At 48.7% G+C, this 16,881-nt stretch overlaps 1 protein-coding gene across 1 annotated transcript in view; it reads left to right on the top strand.

Moving 5' to 3' along the window:
- The window catches only part of LOC135256047 (phospholipid-transporting ATPase IA-like), a 107,522-nt gene that overhangs the window by 80,090 nt on the left and 10,551 nt on the right, over window positions 1–16,881 (top strand). The window contains exons 29-34 of the mRNA XM_064337922.1: window positions 2,939–3,013; window positions 5,048–5,170; window positions 8,903–8,981; window positions 10,143–10,204; window positions 10,524–10,580; window positions 11,309–11,416. Of these exons, the coding sequence (XP_064193992.1) occupies window positions 2,939–3,013; window positions 5,048–5,170; window positions 8,903–8,981; window positions 10,143–10,204; window positions 10,524–10,580; window positions 11,309–11,416 (504 nt within the window). The remainder of the gene's footprint in view (window positions 1–2,938; window positions 3,014–5,047; window positions 5,171–8,902; window positions 8,982–10,142; window positions 10,205–10,523; window positions 10,581–11,308; window positions 11,417–16,881) is intronic.

Raw genomic sequence — 16,881 nt, 5'->3', positions numbered from 1 at the left:
CTGGCCTGTCTGGTCCCCCCTTCTCTTTCACGCTTTTTCTGCTAGAGGAATTAGGGTGCCATTAGCATTTGGAGAGGTCACAAAAGGACTGCGTGTAACAAGGGTGTCGGTTTGTGGCCCCGCCCCCGGCTCCAGCCCGGCCATCGTTCAGGCGTGGGACAGCACAGAGGTCACTGATGAATATGCAGATGCTGGAGATGGTGCTCTCTCTCTCTCTCTCTCTCTCCCTCTGTCTCTCTCTCATTCTCTCCCTCTCTCTCTCTCTCTCACTGTCTCTCTCTCATTCTCTCTCTCTCCCACACAACATACTTCCCGTTCCCTGTTGTTCGCACACACCTCTGTTTGGGAGCAGGGCGGGCGTGGGAGAGGGGGAAAAAAAGCCAAATTTGCTTTCTCTCCGTCCCATCGCCATCCACCACCGCCCCGCCGCCCCCCAAACCCCCCACCCCACCCCAGCCCGCCCCGCCCCGGGCTTTCAGATTGTGCAGCAAGCGAGGAGGGCTGCCCCGCCCCCCCGCTCCGGCAGAGGGGGCCCCCGAACGGGACGCTGGACGCGCCGGCCCCCGAACCCGCCATCCGCCGACGCGCCGATGCATCTGCTAGGCGTGAGAGAGGAGAGGGAGGGGCCCGCCGGCACGCCCAGATTTCGCGCAGGCGTCCCGCGGGGCACGCACGCAACGGAGTGGCCCTCCAGGAGGGGGAAAATCGATTTGTTGATAAGCTACGCAATTAGCTTCGGGTGGAGTTAACACTTTTTCCGACCACCTGCTCATTCAAAAGCCACAGACTAAAAAAAACAAAAAAACACACGGCCAATGCTGGTATTAAGGTCCCTGTCCATGTTTTTTGTCTCATAGAAGATGATCTAGATTTTTTTTTTTTGTGGTTCTTTAAATCTTTTTTTTTTTCAATATATATATATGACACGAATATTCCCCATTTTTTCCCCCAGCCATTTTCAGATTACAGCTTTTTTTCCTCTTCTGAATGGGAATGATGTGTTGTGTGTGGAAAAACGGAATGTGATCAACACCAGGACCCTGAAAAAACAGAGCATCAGTGAGGAGCACGTCTGACTCACAGAGAACAGAAGGGAGGGGGGCGGGGGGCAGACATTTGTTTTGGGAACATTTTCACGCATTTGCTCACACGATTAAAAGGGAAGGGCTGGCTGTATGGACGTTAGGCGCTGGGGCCAGCTCGGGGTAGGGCTTTGTCGACCCGAGAATTTGTAGCGATTCACACTTTCATAATGAAGTTAAATGAAGCGAGGAAGAGTTCACCCGGCAGGGCCACAAAACGGCTCTCTGCAGTCTGTTTCTTAACACTACCCCATCTGATACCACAGTACTGCACAGTACTGAGAGAGTTCAACACCACAACCCCACCTCACAATGACAGTGCAGAGAGAGCTCAAAACCACAATCCCATCTCACATCAGCACAATACTGAGTGGTTGCAACACCACTGCCTCATCTCACAATGACAGTACGGAGAGTTTAACTCCACTGTCCCATCTGACATTAACTGTACAGAGAGTGTTCAGTACCACTGGCCCATCTCATATTAACAGTACAGAGAGAATACAACTCCACTCCTCTCTCGCATGAACTGTACCGAGAGAGTTTAACAGCACCACTGTTAGAGCATCAATCAGTTAAGGCACCACGCTGTGGTGCTTGGATGAGCCTTATGGCCCCAGATTGAATCTGACTGCTGACTGCGGCCGGTCTGATTAGGGATCCACGTTCATCAATATCTAGCAACCACCACTGGTTGATCAGGCGCCTGTGGATTGCATGCTAGAGCCGCATATGAAAGGATGGAGACAATTTTACTCAACTAAATCTGATGAAATTGAGGTCACATTGGGAAAAAATGAAACTGATTAAGTGTTCTACGGATGGGAAGCACTCTGGTCACGTAGGTCCCAGAGAATGATTTTGGCAGTTAAAGGGTGTGCCGTCCGAATGCAGGCTTCTCGAGCGTTAGCACAGCATCTGGTTTTCAGCTCATAATTTCATTATCAAGATGGTGTTTCAAGATGGGGGCGTACGCAGTTTCTGCCTTACATTAGCAATCAAGCTTTCAAGCCTCTTCGTCTCTTCGCATCTGAGCAGAGTTCAAACCCGACAAGTCAGGCTAATCAAGATAGCGGTCGATAAGACTGGCATCCTAACACGTGTTTTGAACGCATGTCTTTTTTTTTGTTTCTTCCCTTCGCATTACAAGAGATCCTAAGATTCCCCTGATCCATGTTGCCCCGCCGACCGACGTGTATTACCTCATAACTCCTAGCGGGGATTTGAGCCGATCGTGAGAGGGCCGGGATAAAACGGTTTGTTTGATAAATGTATGGAAGGCTGCAATCCCTGGTTAAATCCATGGGAAATTTACACTGTCACTCGAGGCTTTGCTGGGGGCGGAGCCAGGATGAGCACTGTCTGTCGGCCTCGTTGACCTTCCTTTTTTTTTTCTTTCTTTCCAGTCAAGCTTGGTAAATTGAAGATATATTGAAACTACCTTAACTGAAATGTTATGTTACAAAATGTTGAAATAAATATTGTTAATATAAATATTGCCTTCTTATTGCATCCTATACAAATTATTTCCGCTTTCAGATATTATAATTTTTTTTTTTAAATAAAAAAATTGTACTGTTGTGAAATATGTTTGTAATTACATTTTCAAAAAAGTACACATTTACAATATATTTAAGCATATTCCATTTCCTTAGGGGTATCAAGAATTACCCATGGTTATAACTATTTTACGAAACAGAAGGAGATAATCTAGTTGACCAAAACAGCATTTCATGCTCAAATCTGCATCTGAATGGGTGGCCCTGATTATAATGAGGACACCTGCACCCATTGTTCTTCCTCTGGGCTCATCAACCTTTCCCTCCCTCCCTCCCTCCCTCCCTCCCTTCTTTCAGATCTGGTTCGCCTTCGTTAACGGGTTCTCTGGGCAAATCCTGTTTGAGCGCTGGTGCATCGGCTTGTACAACGTGGTGAGTGTCTGCTGTCTGTGATTGGTTCTCCTCCTTGTCTGATTGTGAATTGGCTGCAGGTACTCAGCCCAGCTGAAACCTCTTGTATTGCAATAGCCCTCCAGGCAAATGCCCATATTACAAAGCATCTAATAGCCTAAATGTGTGAAATGCACTGACAATTTGTGTAAACCTTATCTGTTCAAGGCTGAAAAATATTTTTTTCATATGGAAGGAAAAAGGCTTCCCCTACCACTGAAATCTGTGAGGGTTGGTTGAAACAGTTGGTTGAAACAGTGTATGTAACTATGCTCCTCATATAGTAGTCTCCTAAACCAAAGTTGGCCTTTGCCAATGATTTTCTTTTGTGCATCAATCCCAGAATTGCTTTGAACCTGTAGTCTGGGGGCATGTACAGTATATGCAAGGCTATGGAGTGGTTTCCTACTGTGCTAGGGTAGAACTCGCTGTCACATACATGTGGTAGGATGGAAAACACAAAAAGAGTGGCAGAGCCACTGCGGTGAAAAATCAGGAGACTGGTGTAATGCAATACACAGTGGACCATAAAAAAATGGCGGCTGTATTTTTTATAAACTTAGCTAAAGCCACCCATTGATGGGGGAAGCAATTTGAAGGCAGCTATGCACACTATTTTGGCGACAGTTATTATCTGCAGATGGTTATCTGCAGGAGGACTGTTCAGTGCGAAGCCTTATCTTAATTGGAGCCCATTAGCCGCTGCCGGTCGGCTGTAAACTGTCGGGTTGAGGCGTGACTCTTTATGAGGTTTAACAAGAAGGTAATATCTGTGGGAGTTTCGCTCGTTTAGCGAGTCGAGTCTTCACTGGCGGCGAGAGCAGGTCTCCCTTCCTGCTTCAAGGGGACCCCGCAGAACGGTGCCTTTAAGCCCGCAAGCCAAAAGCAGGAGTGTTCGGACGGGAGGGGCGTAGAGGGTTCCCATACTCCCCATGTTCAAGTCCTGGAAAATGTGTTCACATATGGAAGTAATGGAAAAGACATGGAAGCTGTAAAATTGACCCATGGTTTATGCTTCATTTTTTCACAGCAAGCAGAATAATTTATTTCTCCGTGACTTGTTTACTGCAATGGCAGTTTGCTGATTTCACTAGCAGATTACGCTAACGCTGGCTTTTACATTAAGCCCGTTACCAGTCGTGATTGGCATTCATTGCCAAGAGTAATTTGCGAGTGTGTGAATTTGGGCACGGAATATTCTGGATGTAATGCACATCCCTAGCTTTTACCACCAATCTACTCTTCTTTAAAGTACCCTAATTATACGGGAATGTAGCTGCAATTTGCCGTTATTGCGGTGGCAATCCTTGAAAGTCATCCACTTAGCTCTAAAACGTAATTGAAAATTAATGGAAAAGTATAAATCTGATTTAACAAGGACTTTTGATGCACATCCGAATTGAACATTTTAAAGTGGAAGAACAGCCTCGGTAAACGTTAGCGTCGCAGAAGACGGATAGTGGAACAGATAATGTGCTTGCGGCGTCCCTGCAGTTCCTTCAGGGTTACCTTAAAGTGCTCCTGAATTTGGGACAGGCCGGCTGTCTCCTTGCAGCAGCCACTGAAGTGCAGTAAGGGAGGTCTGCTTTGCCTCATTCCTGCGTATTTCAGCGCGGCGTTTTCCGTTACCCGCTAGCTCCATTAGCCGAAGCCCGTTGTCTCGTTTCCACACACCCTGATGGCTATCTGGAGACGGGGGTTTTGGAATCCAGTCTGAATGGCCAGTGATTAGCAGAATGCTGCTTCTCATGTAGATTAGCTCACTGGTCCTGGCCTAGCGCAGGACTCAGCCTGCAGCATTAAGCAGTAAAGTTTTGGCATGGTAGTGTCTGAGTTTGTGGAACAGATTGATGCTTTTTTAAATGTGTTTGGTTGTGTTCTTACTTGTAAGAATGATGGTGCGATTTCAGTGTGTGTTGTTGTGTGTGGGGCAGGTGACATGGTTTCAGTATGTGTGGTTTTGTGTATGTGTGCGTTTACATGTTAACATTTAATGTTTTTCTGTGAATGGTGCAGATCTTCACAGCACTACCTCCACTGACCCTGGGGATATTTGAGCGCTGCTGCAGGAAAGAGAACATGCTGAAGTACCCGGAGCTCTACAAGACTTCCCAGAATGCCATGGGCTTTAACACCAAGGTAACCGCTGTGCACCACACTGCAGTGAACCTCAGGTCCACCATCAGTGACACAGGTTTCTTCAATTCTTATTACAATAGTGCAACTTTAATTCGCCAGCAGCCATTTCACCCTTCACCCTCCTCATGTCAAGCTGTCAAAACTAGATTTCTGCTGTAAGAAGCCAGTGGATAGTGGAAGGGAACCAAATGGAAGATAGGGACACTGTGCTGTAGAAGGTGCCATCCTTTGAATGAGACGTCAGGCTGAGGTCCCGTCATTAAGGAATCTATGCCACTTTTCACAAGAGTAGGGCTGTTAACCTCTGTGTCTTGGTCAAATTCCCGTGAAACTGTCATTCTACATCTGGCCACCTCATCATCCCCTTCTCTTGACTGGCTACACCAGCAGTCGTCAGACTTTATCACCTCAAGCCCCCTTAAAATCATTACTTTCTGGATGAGGATCTCCCCACCCACCATCCACTCACCTCAATAAAATGGTTCATGTTTACGCCATTAGTCAGTATCAACCACAGGCTGCCATCCAGTAGCTGCTGAACACACAAATGCATGAAAGCCTGTCTAAAATGGGATGTCATGTAGCATATTTATCAGATATGTACTTTAAAGTCATAGTACTTTTGTTAGAACTCTCCCACAGACCTGTCATACACAATCATGAGTTCTGCAGTGTTTTTGTTTTTGCTAGCTCTCTCATGACTTGGGATTCACACAATTGCACTCACTCTTATGGAGTCTGTATGCTCTGTACAAGCGAATGGGTGAAAACAAGGTGTGGTGTGTATGGCTGGGTTCTCATGCTGACTGGCCCTCCGGCTGTAGCATGCTATGACATGGTGCTACGGAGGCCGGAAGTCTGTGACCGTCCCCTGTTGCCCCCCCACTGTTAATAATAATAAAGCTGTCTCCCCGGGACCGAGCCCCCCCCCCACCCCACCCCTTTTGCCCCGTGGCCCTCCGGCGTTGCAGCCAGGTCAGCGCCGCGTGGAAATGGATTACGCGCCCCCCATTGAGAGGGAGGTCAGGGGCTTTCCCCCATCCGCAGAGGGCTGGCCGCGCTAGCTGGTTTAACCAGCCCGCCGGCCGGACCTGCCCATTGGCTGCACAGGGCCCATGAGCTCCACACAGCAGGGGAGGTCACTGACCCCGCAGGGTAGCTGCCCTTGTCGTAAGGATAGTGTGCCGCTTTTATACGTTAGCAGAGACTCTCTGTTCACTTGTCCAGGTGTCACGTTACCGTCTGGAGAATCTGGGGTGGGATCTTGGCAATGCACAGGCATTTTGCAAAGGTGGAAAAAAAGTCCCTCTCTGCGCTGGAGTTTACATTGCCAAGGTTTTGCGGCCAAATTTTGAAACAATAGATGAGATAGCTAATATGATATGAGTGCCGAAGGGACTAATGATTCAGAGCAGGGTGTGTGTATATGTATGTGTGTGTGTGTGTATGTGTATGTGTTTGTGTGGATGTGTGTATGTGTGTGGGTGTGCGTTTTAAAGGCAAAGGCAGCCAAAGATTTTGTTAACGCCTGTCAGGTATTTTCCTCACGTCTCCTGTGAGCCTGAGTTGTGTGCGGGAGGGAAATCCCCCTCTCAGCCGGTCCGTTCCTCAGTGTGGCAGTCGCATGCCTGCAGATAGCTGTCTCTGTGTGATATACTCCATTTGGCACTGAGGAGCGGGCGGGGGAGGGGAAATCCTTCAGGTTCGCCAGCCGCGTCCCCCCTATCGCTTTTAATTACACGTTACCGTCCCTGATGTCCCTCTAGTGAAAGAGCCGCCCGCCGGGGCGGCCCAGTCCGCCGCCGGTACCTCGCCCCGTATCGTTTGCCTGGCCGGGGTTGCATTTTTGCGCCGGCCCGCAGTCAGAGGGGAAGGGGACAAAAAAAGGGGGGGTGGAGGGGGGGTGGGTTGAGGAGGAATATTTGGCCAACGTAAAGTACATCCCTTCATGCTTTTTTAAGCAATTAGCCGGCCACAAAGCGCACGTCTTCAGCCCGGCCGCGACAGAGGGCAGCGCCGCGCGGACCCGAAATGGCGCCGCCGTCGCGCTGTGACAAATGATTGTGAACATTTATTGATTTCATTAGCATTCATTACAAGGAAAGGGGGGGAGGTAGCATCAATGGGGCTCTGTCACAGGCTAGCTGGTGGCTGAGAGAGAGTGCGTGTCAAAAAGACGCAGTGGTTAGAGGCTAGCTGTTGTCTGTGTGGGGGGGGGGTCCTGTTTTCTGACATGCTGTGTGGAAGAAAATGTGACAGATGAGGAGGGGGGTATGAGGGATATTGGGGAAGGAGGTGTTAGACCGGAGGGGTCCGACATTCACTGCATGCGGCTAATTGGGTTAAACGTGAAATTGTACTAATCGGCATTGCACATTGGCAGCAGGGGGGGATCTGTGTGTACATGGGGGGTGGGGTTGATGCCTCCTACAGGGCCAGGGGGGAGGGGTTTGTTTTGGTAAGACAGCGTTGGGGGCAAGAAGGTCAAGTCACAGAGGTCAAGGCGTTCTCTAAACAGCCTGATTTTGTGAGGTAGGGGGGGAGTGGGTGGGGGTTGGTGTGGTGCGTATGGTGGGGTTGTCTCACGTTGTTCTTCCCTCTCTTCCTCACACTGCCCCCACCCCCCCACCTGTGGTCTTGCCAGACTCGCCTAAATGTGGGTGACCACACAGAAACACACAAGTCCCGCCCCCAAGTGCATTCCAACACAAGACAGACATTCTCCTCTGCAAAACTGAAACCCTACAAGCACTCCCTGAGAGTGGATCCCACGCTTCATTTACACTATCAGTCAAAATTAATAGCCTGCTGCATGTAGCTACATTGCAGTGTGTGCTACTGTATGGTTTGGCTTCCTTCACTGTTGCTTTGCTGTTCTTCATTATTTGTCCCGAATAACATCTCCATGTTAATGAATGTTGTGATTCCACTCTTGTGGGCGTGTTTTTGGAGCGTGAAATTGAATTAGTTACAGGTTTGTTTGTCATTATTTTTTTGTCATAATTTTTTTTGCTTTGCTTTTCTGTATCTTTCCTAATCCATTGAGTTTTGTACATTTTGAATGGAAAATTTGTCGAGTGAAAAGAGTTAACTGGGCTGTGGAGGGCGGACGGGGATTTAAAAATCGGAGTTTTTGCAGATTTGATTTCACGGCTGTTTCACGCTACATCACCGATCGCTGTTTTCTTTGGCCCGTTGCGCGCGCAGCTTTTGAAACATTCGAAGCAGGCTAGCTTTGGGGACCGAGTATTGATTTAAAAAATCAACAAAATAAAAGTTCACACGTATGCACACTACATTGCCTGTGCTGGCCGCACCGGACCGAAGCTCTGGCAATCTCTGCCCGCCTTTTTTAGTGAACTGCGAACAAGGCAGTTCGTTGTGCGATATGGAGAATGCAATGTTTTTCTTCCTGGTTTAGTTTAAGGCTCCTGTTTTGTCTCTCGGCCCAAATGTTGTAGGCTGTTGAAAATGCAGAGAGTTAAAATGGCCGCCCTTCCCCCTCACCTCTGCGGTGGACGCTCTCGGTGGACCTGCACGCACCCGTCCCGCCCTGTAGCCGCACGGGATACAAAGTGCCTGCCAGTGGGGGTGCTTTCTCTCCCGGGGCCTTACAAATCCGGGCCTTATGGGGCGCTGAGGGATTCTAAAGGGGCTGGGGTCGGAGGTCGCCCTTCCCCGTTTGGTCAGTGGCAGGGTTCCCATGGCTCTCCCCTGCTCTCTCCCCTGCAGGTCTTCTGGGCCCATTGTCTGAACGGCCTCTTCCACTCCGTCATCCTCTTCTGGGTCCCGCTGCAAGCCTTCCGGCACGGTGAGTTCTGTGTGTGTGTGTGCGTGTGTGTGGTGTGTGTGTGTGTGTGTGGTGTGTGTGTGTGTGGGTGTGTGTGTGTGTGGGTGTGTGTGGGTGTGTGTGTTGCGTGTGTGTGCTGTGTGTGGGGGTGTGTGTGTGCGTGTGTGTGCCTGGGCATGTGTGTTTGTGCGCGTGTGTGTGCGTGTGTGTGTGTGTGTGCATGTGCTTGCGTGTGCATGCGTGCATGTGTGTGTGTGAGTGTGCGCATGTGAGTGTGTGTGTGTGTGTGTCTTTGTCTGTGTTTGTGTGTACAGGGGTCGCAATGAAGGTTAAGTGGCAAGACACTTACCTTGTCTAAAATTTGCCTTTCCATTCGCTGTTCTGGGTGCACCCCACCCCCTCCTTCCAATCACACATTCTGAGTATTTGAAATTCCCAAAGAAAAAAAAAAAAGAAATGGCACCAGCAACAAGAGCACAGGAATGAAGAATGGGGTCTGAAGAGCAGAGATGGAGTGTGATGGGAATTTCTGCTGAAAGACCACACAGGGCTCCGTGTTCGGCAAAACAAAACAGGAAGTCCCAGTCTGTGACTGACAGCCTGTTTTAAATCCCTTTAAAAGAGTTCCAGCACACTCAGCCCTCTGAATGATGAAGCCTTCCTCCCTGTCAGTCACAAACGTGTCTTGATTTTTATGGCGTTAAAATAATACGTAGCAGTTGAAACAAAATTGGCATGTTCCTTTTAAAACACTCTTGTTGACATTGACTAATTGAACTGACTCTGTCTCTGTGAGATGCAAGCTAATGTGTCACGGAAATTTGTGAGAATATACAGTACACGTTTAGTGGAGCTATGCTTTTTTTCCACTGCAGCAGAAAAGAAGAGTGTTTGACTTGTCCGGAGCACAAAGACTGGTGCCTCTTAACAGTGTTTTAGTTCCCCTTCAGCTACAGCCGAGCTCGTCACTTCTCCATCACCGAGTCCTGCGCGACGGTTCATTAGTCCTCCATTAGGGGCACCGTCTAGCGCGCACGCCCAAGTGTTTACGTTCGGAGTTTACACTGTCGATTGTTTCCTCCTATTAATGGCATACCCTCCGTAACCTTTTGCAGTCGACTGGGAACTGTAGTCCCGAAACGATGAGCTCTCTAAAAGCCGGAATGTTGATCTTCTTGACAGATACGGTGTTTGGAAATGGACGGACGCCCGACTACCTCCTTTTAGGAAACATGGTTTACACGGTAAGTTATCGGATGTTTATGCATTAGGACCCCAGGTGGTCTCATTTGCCTCAGTGCAGAATCGGTCATTTGTTTGCCTTTTTAGGTGTCATTATTGCGCCATTCTGGCTCGAGAAGTTTTTGAGTCAATTGCGTGTACTTAAGTGATGCTGGGACATTTTCAAGTTGGGGTTTGGGTTTATATGAGCGTCTGACCACTTTAATCGGGCAAGACGAGTAGGAATGAACCAGGTTTGGGGGAGGGGGTCTAAATTTGATATTTTGACAAATTGTGTTATAAATATTGTTCTTGTGTGGCTTAATTCTGTTCTTCTCCTAGTTTGTGGTCATCACGGTGTGTCTGAAAGCTGGCCTCGAGACTTCTTCATGGACTATGGTGTGTATAGACTACTGCAAAGTTATTTCACTGCAATCTTTTTTACCCACAATTCCCTGTCCTCTATCATTTCTGAATCTCCCTGTCCTTTTCTCAAGATTATCATGGCCCTTTAAAATCTTTAAAAAATAGTTTTATCACAGAAAGTCATGGAAAGGTCAAGTGCTCAGATATTCTACTGCCCTTGAAAAGTCAGTGAAATACTGCCAAAATGAAACGCAACATTTACAGCAACCTTTAATGTGCATCAAAATGTAGTTCCACCTCACAAAAGTAGCCCTCAATATTGCATCAGAAATAAACCCTTGAAATGTATACATTTATTCTTCAAATGTCATCGGAAATATAAATCTTTCTTAGAGTTGAAACCCTGAGGTTTTTTTTCTTCCTCTCCTCTCTTCTTTGAACCCTCTCCTCTCTTCTACACCACCTTGTCTTTCTTGTAACCGTAACAGATGCTAACACAGTGTATAGAAGTACAAATCCTTTTTCATGTATGTTTGATGTGGTGAGCTAAAAAGAGTGTTTGTGAGCAGTAATGTTTTAGTGTCAGAAATGTTGTCACAGCACCGTAGAGACAACGGTTGAATAGATCTTGGAAATCTTCTCACATGGTGATATATGAGTCGTTATGTGATGCTGCAGAAAGGTTGTGTGGATGTTCAAGAGGCATGATGAGGTGAAGCAGAATGGATGTGATGCGCTGACACCCTTCGTCTGCCCCCCAGTTCAGTCACATCGCCATCTGGGGCAGCATCGGCCTATGGGTGGTGTTTTTTGTGGTGTACTCCTCGCTGTGGCCCCTCATCCCCCTGGCTCCGGACATGTCTGGTGAGGTAAGTAGACCCCCCCCACCCCTCCACGTCCCCATCCATCCACACTACACTCCTGCTCTTACAGCATGGCATGATGGGTACTGTTCTGCTATGCTGGCATGTCAAATGCATCAGCCTTACCTGGGGATCTTCTAGCTTTCTTACAATAGAATCACAGCCATTGGCTCATTGTCCAACTGTGACCTCCTTTTATGGTCACAATTCAGGAAGTCACCCTCATTATTGTTCTTCTGTATGTGTTCATCAACTATTTATATAATAGCTAAACTTTATAAGATTGACCACAAACATACACAGTAACTAACCCACAAGGGTATTGTCAAAGCAAAAATATCACAGAAACAAGATAAACAAGCTGATTCTAAATTTAGAGCAGGCTCCGCGCGGTCTCTCTGTGTTGATTTCCCATGATAATTCAAGCCTGCCAATATGTGGCGTTCCATGCGATTGAGATCCACGCTCCGCTCGCTTAGCCGCTAAACATCAGTGGCCGCGTGCTGCCGGCAGAAGCGCTTCGATCGGCGGAGGAACGTCTGAGAACGCCGTTTGGCTCTCGTCAGAGTCTCCCCGGCGATGGGGTCAGTGCAGCGCTGGCAGTCGGAAAAACAGATCCAGGCCGCGGGTCGTAAAGAGGGAGCGCGGGTCCCAGCGCCGGAACGGATCCAGTAGCACCACCCCCCCCACCCCCACACCCCGCCCCCCCAAGGAGACCCGTAAAACACTCAGCGGAAGTTAGAACTTGGGGAAGCTGCTCGGAGTTTTATGGGAATACACGTAATTTAGCTTTATGTAAGCCACAGGAAAAGGGCCTCCGATACGCCTACCGTGTCTTATATTGGCTGGGCTCCTTCGTTCGGCGTGTTCAAAGTGAGCGAGTCCCGCTTTAAGAAGTGCCTGAGTCATTTTCACAGCCCCTTTGACTCTGTGGTCGAGCCGCTCACTCCGGGTCCATAAATCTCATTGGTTGCCGATTTAATGGAGCCCCTGAATGTGTCGTCTGGAAGCAGGAGAACATGGAGGCAGATTTAGGCTTTAACCTGCGGAACTTAAAAAGGAGCATTAGGGCTAAACTGGTGTTGAAGTTTACGATGGTGGTGACGTTGACGATTATGATGATGATAATGAGGAGGATGAGGATGAGGATGATGATGATAATGATGAGGATGCGGATGTGGGAATGCACCATGGATCATGTTGGAATTCTAAGTGACTGCATCCCCTGAAGGTGAGTGGGACAGTCAGTAAGAACAGTTTTCTCCTGTAGTGCCTCGAGCCCTGTGACCTTTGACCCTCAGTGTTACCGCAGTGTGTGGTCGGATCCATCGAGATGACAGTCTCGTCAGAGTCGTCCTGAAGAGATTACCTGTGCATGCTTGAGTGTGTGTGCGTTGTGTGCGTGCATGTGTGTGTGTGTGTGTGTGTGTGTGTGGGTGTGCGTGTGCATGTGTACGCACATGTGTGTGTGTGTGCATGTGTGTGCACGCGCACAGGTGTGTGTTTTTGTCTTTATTATTCGCATGTGCTTTCCTGGCAGGGCTTTCCCACTGAGGGAGCATGTAAATCTCTGCTGAATTATGCAGCAGTACGTTCCGAAGTGCTGGAGGTATTCTGCTGCTTCCAGGCAGCCGGAGGGTGGGGGGGGGGGGTATGGGGTATGGGGGGGCAGTGTCCTGAGAGTGACGGGGTTTGTTTTCCATCGCGGGGGTAAACACATTTAGAATTCCTCACAGTGCACTGGGGACTCCAGGGACCCGGGAGGGGTGCTGGGGGTCTCCCCTTCGCAGTGGATATTGAATGCAGCTGGATGCTCGGATATCGCACAATTCCCTAAGGAGTCAACCCCCCCCCCCCCCCACACACACACACACACACTCCATTTTGAATAAAATCCATCTGATTGCATAAGCCTTAAAAAGTTGGAGGGGGCCTTCATTCTTGGCAGAAGCAGACTTCCCTCCCCCACCCCCCCCCAGATCAGAACAGTCTCCCCCTGTTCCAGTCCATTGTACAAGGTGCCTGGCCCAGTCCTTTCCCAGCTGGTCGGCAGGAACCGGACCACACCGCACACTCCCCTCCAAAAGGGGAAGGAGGGCTGGTTTGAGTGGCGGTGGGCACCGATACAGAAATGAAAGGGGAGGGTGATGGGGGGGGGGAGGGGGTGCCCCCACAAAGAGGCTTGATCTTTACGGCCAATGTCAGCCCCGCGTCTCGACGGTTCGGATTAGCCGGGGACAGATATAAAAGGGGTGAGAAATCTGACGTTCTTTCAGATATGACACACAGAGAGCGGAGGAGGAGGAGGAGGAGTTAGTTGGCTTTTCTGAATCGGTGCGGCTGGTTTCTAAAGCCGAAGGCCCAGACCGGGGTGAATAGCAGGTCTGGATTGTTCCCCCTTCACGTTTACCATCACAATGGAGGGAATTAACATTCCGGCACCTATGTTATCACTTCTGGACTCTTTCGGGACCCAGGCGCAATCAGCCGATCACCGCAATCACTGCTTCTCCTGTCAATCATGGCCAGGCAGCCATAAACGAGCGTGGATCGCATGCCCAATCGCACCGCTAATTTTACCCAGGCGATATTACAATAGCTTATTGTTATTCAGCAGTGGAGATAATTATGAGGTATTATATGAAGTGATTACAGTATCACCTTTTTTCACCCTCTTCTGAAATTGGCTGAACTTGCACTCGGTCAGTTCCTTAATGAATGTAAATGAACAGTTGTTTCGAGGATTGACAGTTTCTGTGTTTAACAGAGTGCTGACAGGATTGCAGGGGAATGCTTAACAGTGAGTGAGCGCAATTGTCTTCTTATCGCCCCCCCCCTCTCAAGCGGGGTTTATCACCGTTTTCCAGAACGGGTCCCGCTGTAATCCTGCGTTATTTATTTTAGCTGAACTGTAAATGACTTGGTCGGAGCGGCTCGGCCTGTAAGCGTTTAATGGGGCTGAGTCGGCACCATCAGCAGTGACGGGATTAAATGCAGCCGGAGACCTGGAGCAGACCTGTGATAGGTGCATCACAGTGATCAGCCTATCAGCGAGATAACCGATGAGGGGAGTGTGGCCCGGACGGAACCCCCGGCCCCGCGGTTTTCTCCGGGGTCGCGATAATTACGCACCGCGGGAGATAAAAACCGCCGGGGCGCCGCCGCCGCTCCCTCGTCCGAACCACTTGACCGTGACCGCTCCCTTCGCCCCCCGAGCCGGCTCGGGGCAGGGAGCGTCCAGGAATGCTGATTGTGCGCTCGCTCACAACAAAGAAAGACAGAGAGGGAGGGAAGGAGAGCGGGACAGAGAAAGGACTGAAGACAGAAGAGCAGATTGCTCGGGAAGGAAAGCAGAGGTCGGCAGAAAGGGAGGGAGGTGATTAGGAAGTGGGAAAGACGTTTTTGTGAGGTTGAGTTTTTCGTATGGTGACGTGTTTGTGAAGGTGTATGTGTTTACATTATGTGTGTGTGTGTGTGTGTGTGTGTGTGTGTGAGAGAGAGAGAGATTGTGCGTGTGTGTGTGAGAGAGAGTATATGTGTCTGTGTATGTGAGATAGAGAGAGATAGAGAGAGTGAGAGAGAGAGAGATTGTTTGTATGTCTGTGTAAGGTGTATTGGGTATGAAAACAAGCCTGTGTGTCTGTGTGGCCGGGCAGTGGTGGGCACTGAGAGTGCTGAAGTCTCAAGAAAACATGGCCGCCCTGGAGCTACAGACGTAACAGTCCTCTCGCTAGGCCAGCTGGGATAGTTCCCCCAAAAAAGCCGGTCCCCCTGTGCCCCAGCTCCCAGGGGCATGGGCAAATCAGGTCTACCAAACACATCTGTCTGTACCACCTCAATTCCAAAAGCATTTGCACTTCTCATGTATAATTGCAGAAAAAATACGGTAATCATGATACCTCGATGCTGAAGAATTGACTTTTTCTTTGTTTTTTTCACTTATTCACTTGAGCACTAATAGTACTCGAGCTGAGAAATGCATTACTTATTCTAGACCCAGTTAAAAATGCTTTGGTATATTTGATATCAGAAAAGAGGTGCCAGATTGCTGTCTTTGTTGGTTGCAGTAGAATGTGTCTCTGGGATTTCAGCTTTTATTTTCAAGCGTCCCAGTAACTTCAAACAGATCGTTTTCAGATTTCAGTTTTCATAAATCTCTGAAACAACTATTTTCGAAACAACTCTTTGTGTGCCTTTCTGCCATGGATATGTTTCTTGCAAACAAGTACATATTGTCTCCCAGGTGATTTTTTGTTTGCTCACTACTACTATATTTACTTGGACGCCTGTCGGAAACGTGATTTCTGTTCTCAGCGGGCTGGCCCACACCCTTCCTCTGGATGATTTGTGGGTTTTTTTCCCGCCTTCAAAGTATGTCTTCTGGCAACGATTGACAGATTGCCTAATTTGCAAACACCTGACACCTTTGATACCCGCGACACCGATCCGTGCGCACGGGGACCCCGGGGAGATCGGATCAAGGGAGGACAGGGAGGGCTTTGTCCGGAACCCGAGTCCGAACAAGCGGCTCCAGCACGCTCCGCAATTTGCGACGAGGGACGAGCTTTTCGCTCTCTGGCGTTTAACGACTGATAGTCTCTGTGCGCCGGGCCAAAGCAAACACGCGGAGAGGGAGGGCTGGCTGCGCGCGACTCTCGCCCCCGGAGTGCCCCCCGAGTCCGTGGGGTTCGGTTGGAACGAGCGTTTCCTCTTCCCTGTCCGTCCGCTTCCCCCGGCGCTCCTCCGGTGCTAATTAATGGAGCCGGGGGGGGGGGATGGCGTTCCGAGCCGTTTTCCGAGTCGGACTCAATCACCGCGCTCGGAATTTAGCCTGCTTCCTAAGTGAGAACTGAGGGAAAGAGCGGTGCTGTGCCGAAATAGCAGGCTGAGCTTATGATTTTAGAGAGCGACACCGTACGTCTGCGTCCTTCATCATCGCCTAATGGAATTACACAGTCCTCGTATGATGTTTTATTTTCCTTTTGTCAAAACTATGGAAATAAATGATACCCAAAATGAAATATATTGAAATAAGATAAATCAAGATACTGAACTTCACCATAAATATGCTAACATTCAAAAGTTTGCTACTTTGAGGTATTTAAGTGCGTTTTAAATATAGTGTTGTGAAGTACTTACACTATATTTCAGCATATTCAGTTTCCTTACAGCAGTGAAATACGAGATGAACTATAAAACTGTTGAATAAAATTGAGAGGAAAAGCTCAAAGAAATTCTATTTTACCGGTGAGATGCACTGTTTTCAGCACCTTTCTATCTTCATTTAATTCTGAAATGACTGGTAGTTGAAAAGATCCTGTGCCTGAGGGGCAGTGCTTCATAAGATTGAAGAGTGGGTGAGGGTTTGGTGGGTTTGCAGCAATACCCTTCACATTGAGAGACTTATCACTCCAATGATTCTGTCAGTCTCTTTCTTTCTCTCTATCTCTCTCTGCAAAGGTTTCTGTTGC

This window comes from Anguilla rostrata, chromosome 5 (assembly GCF_018555375.3).
Source record: "Anguilla rostrata isolate EN2019 chromosome 5, ASM1855537v3, whole genome shotgun sequence".
Taxonomy (NCBI): Eukaryota; Metazoa; Chordata; class Actinopteri; order Anguilliformes; family Anguillidae; genus Anguilla; species Anguilla rostrata.
The sequence above is the reverse complement of the archived record's forward strand: the minus strand, read 5'-3'. Positions and strand labels throughout refer to the sequence as shown.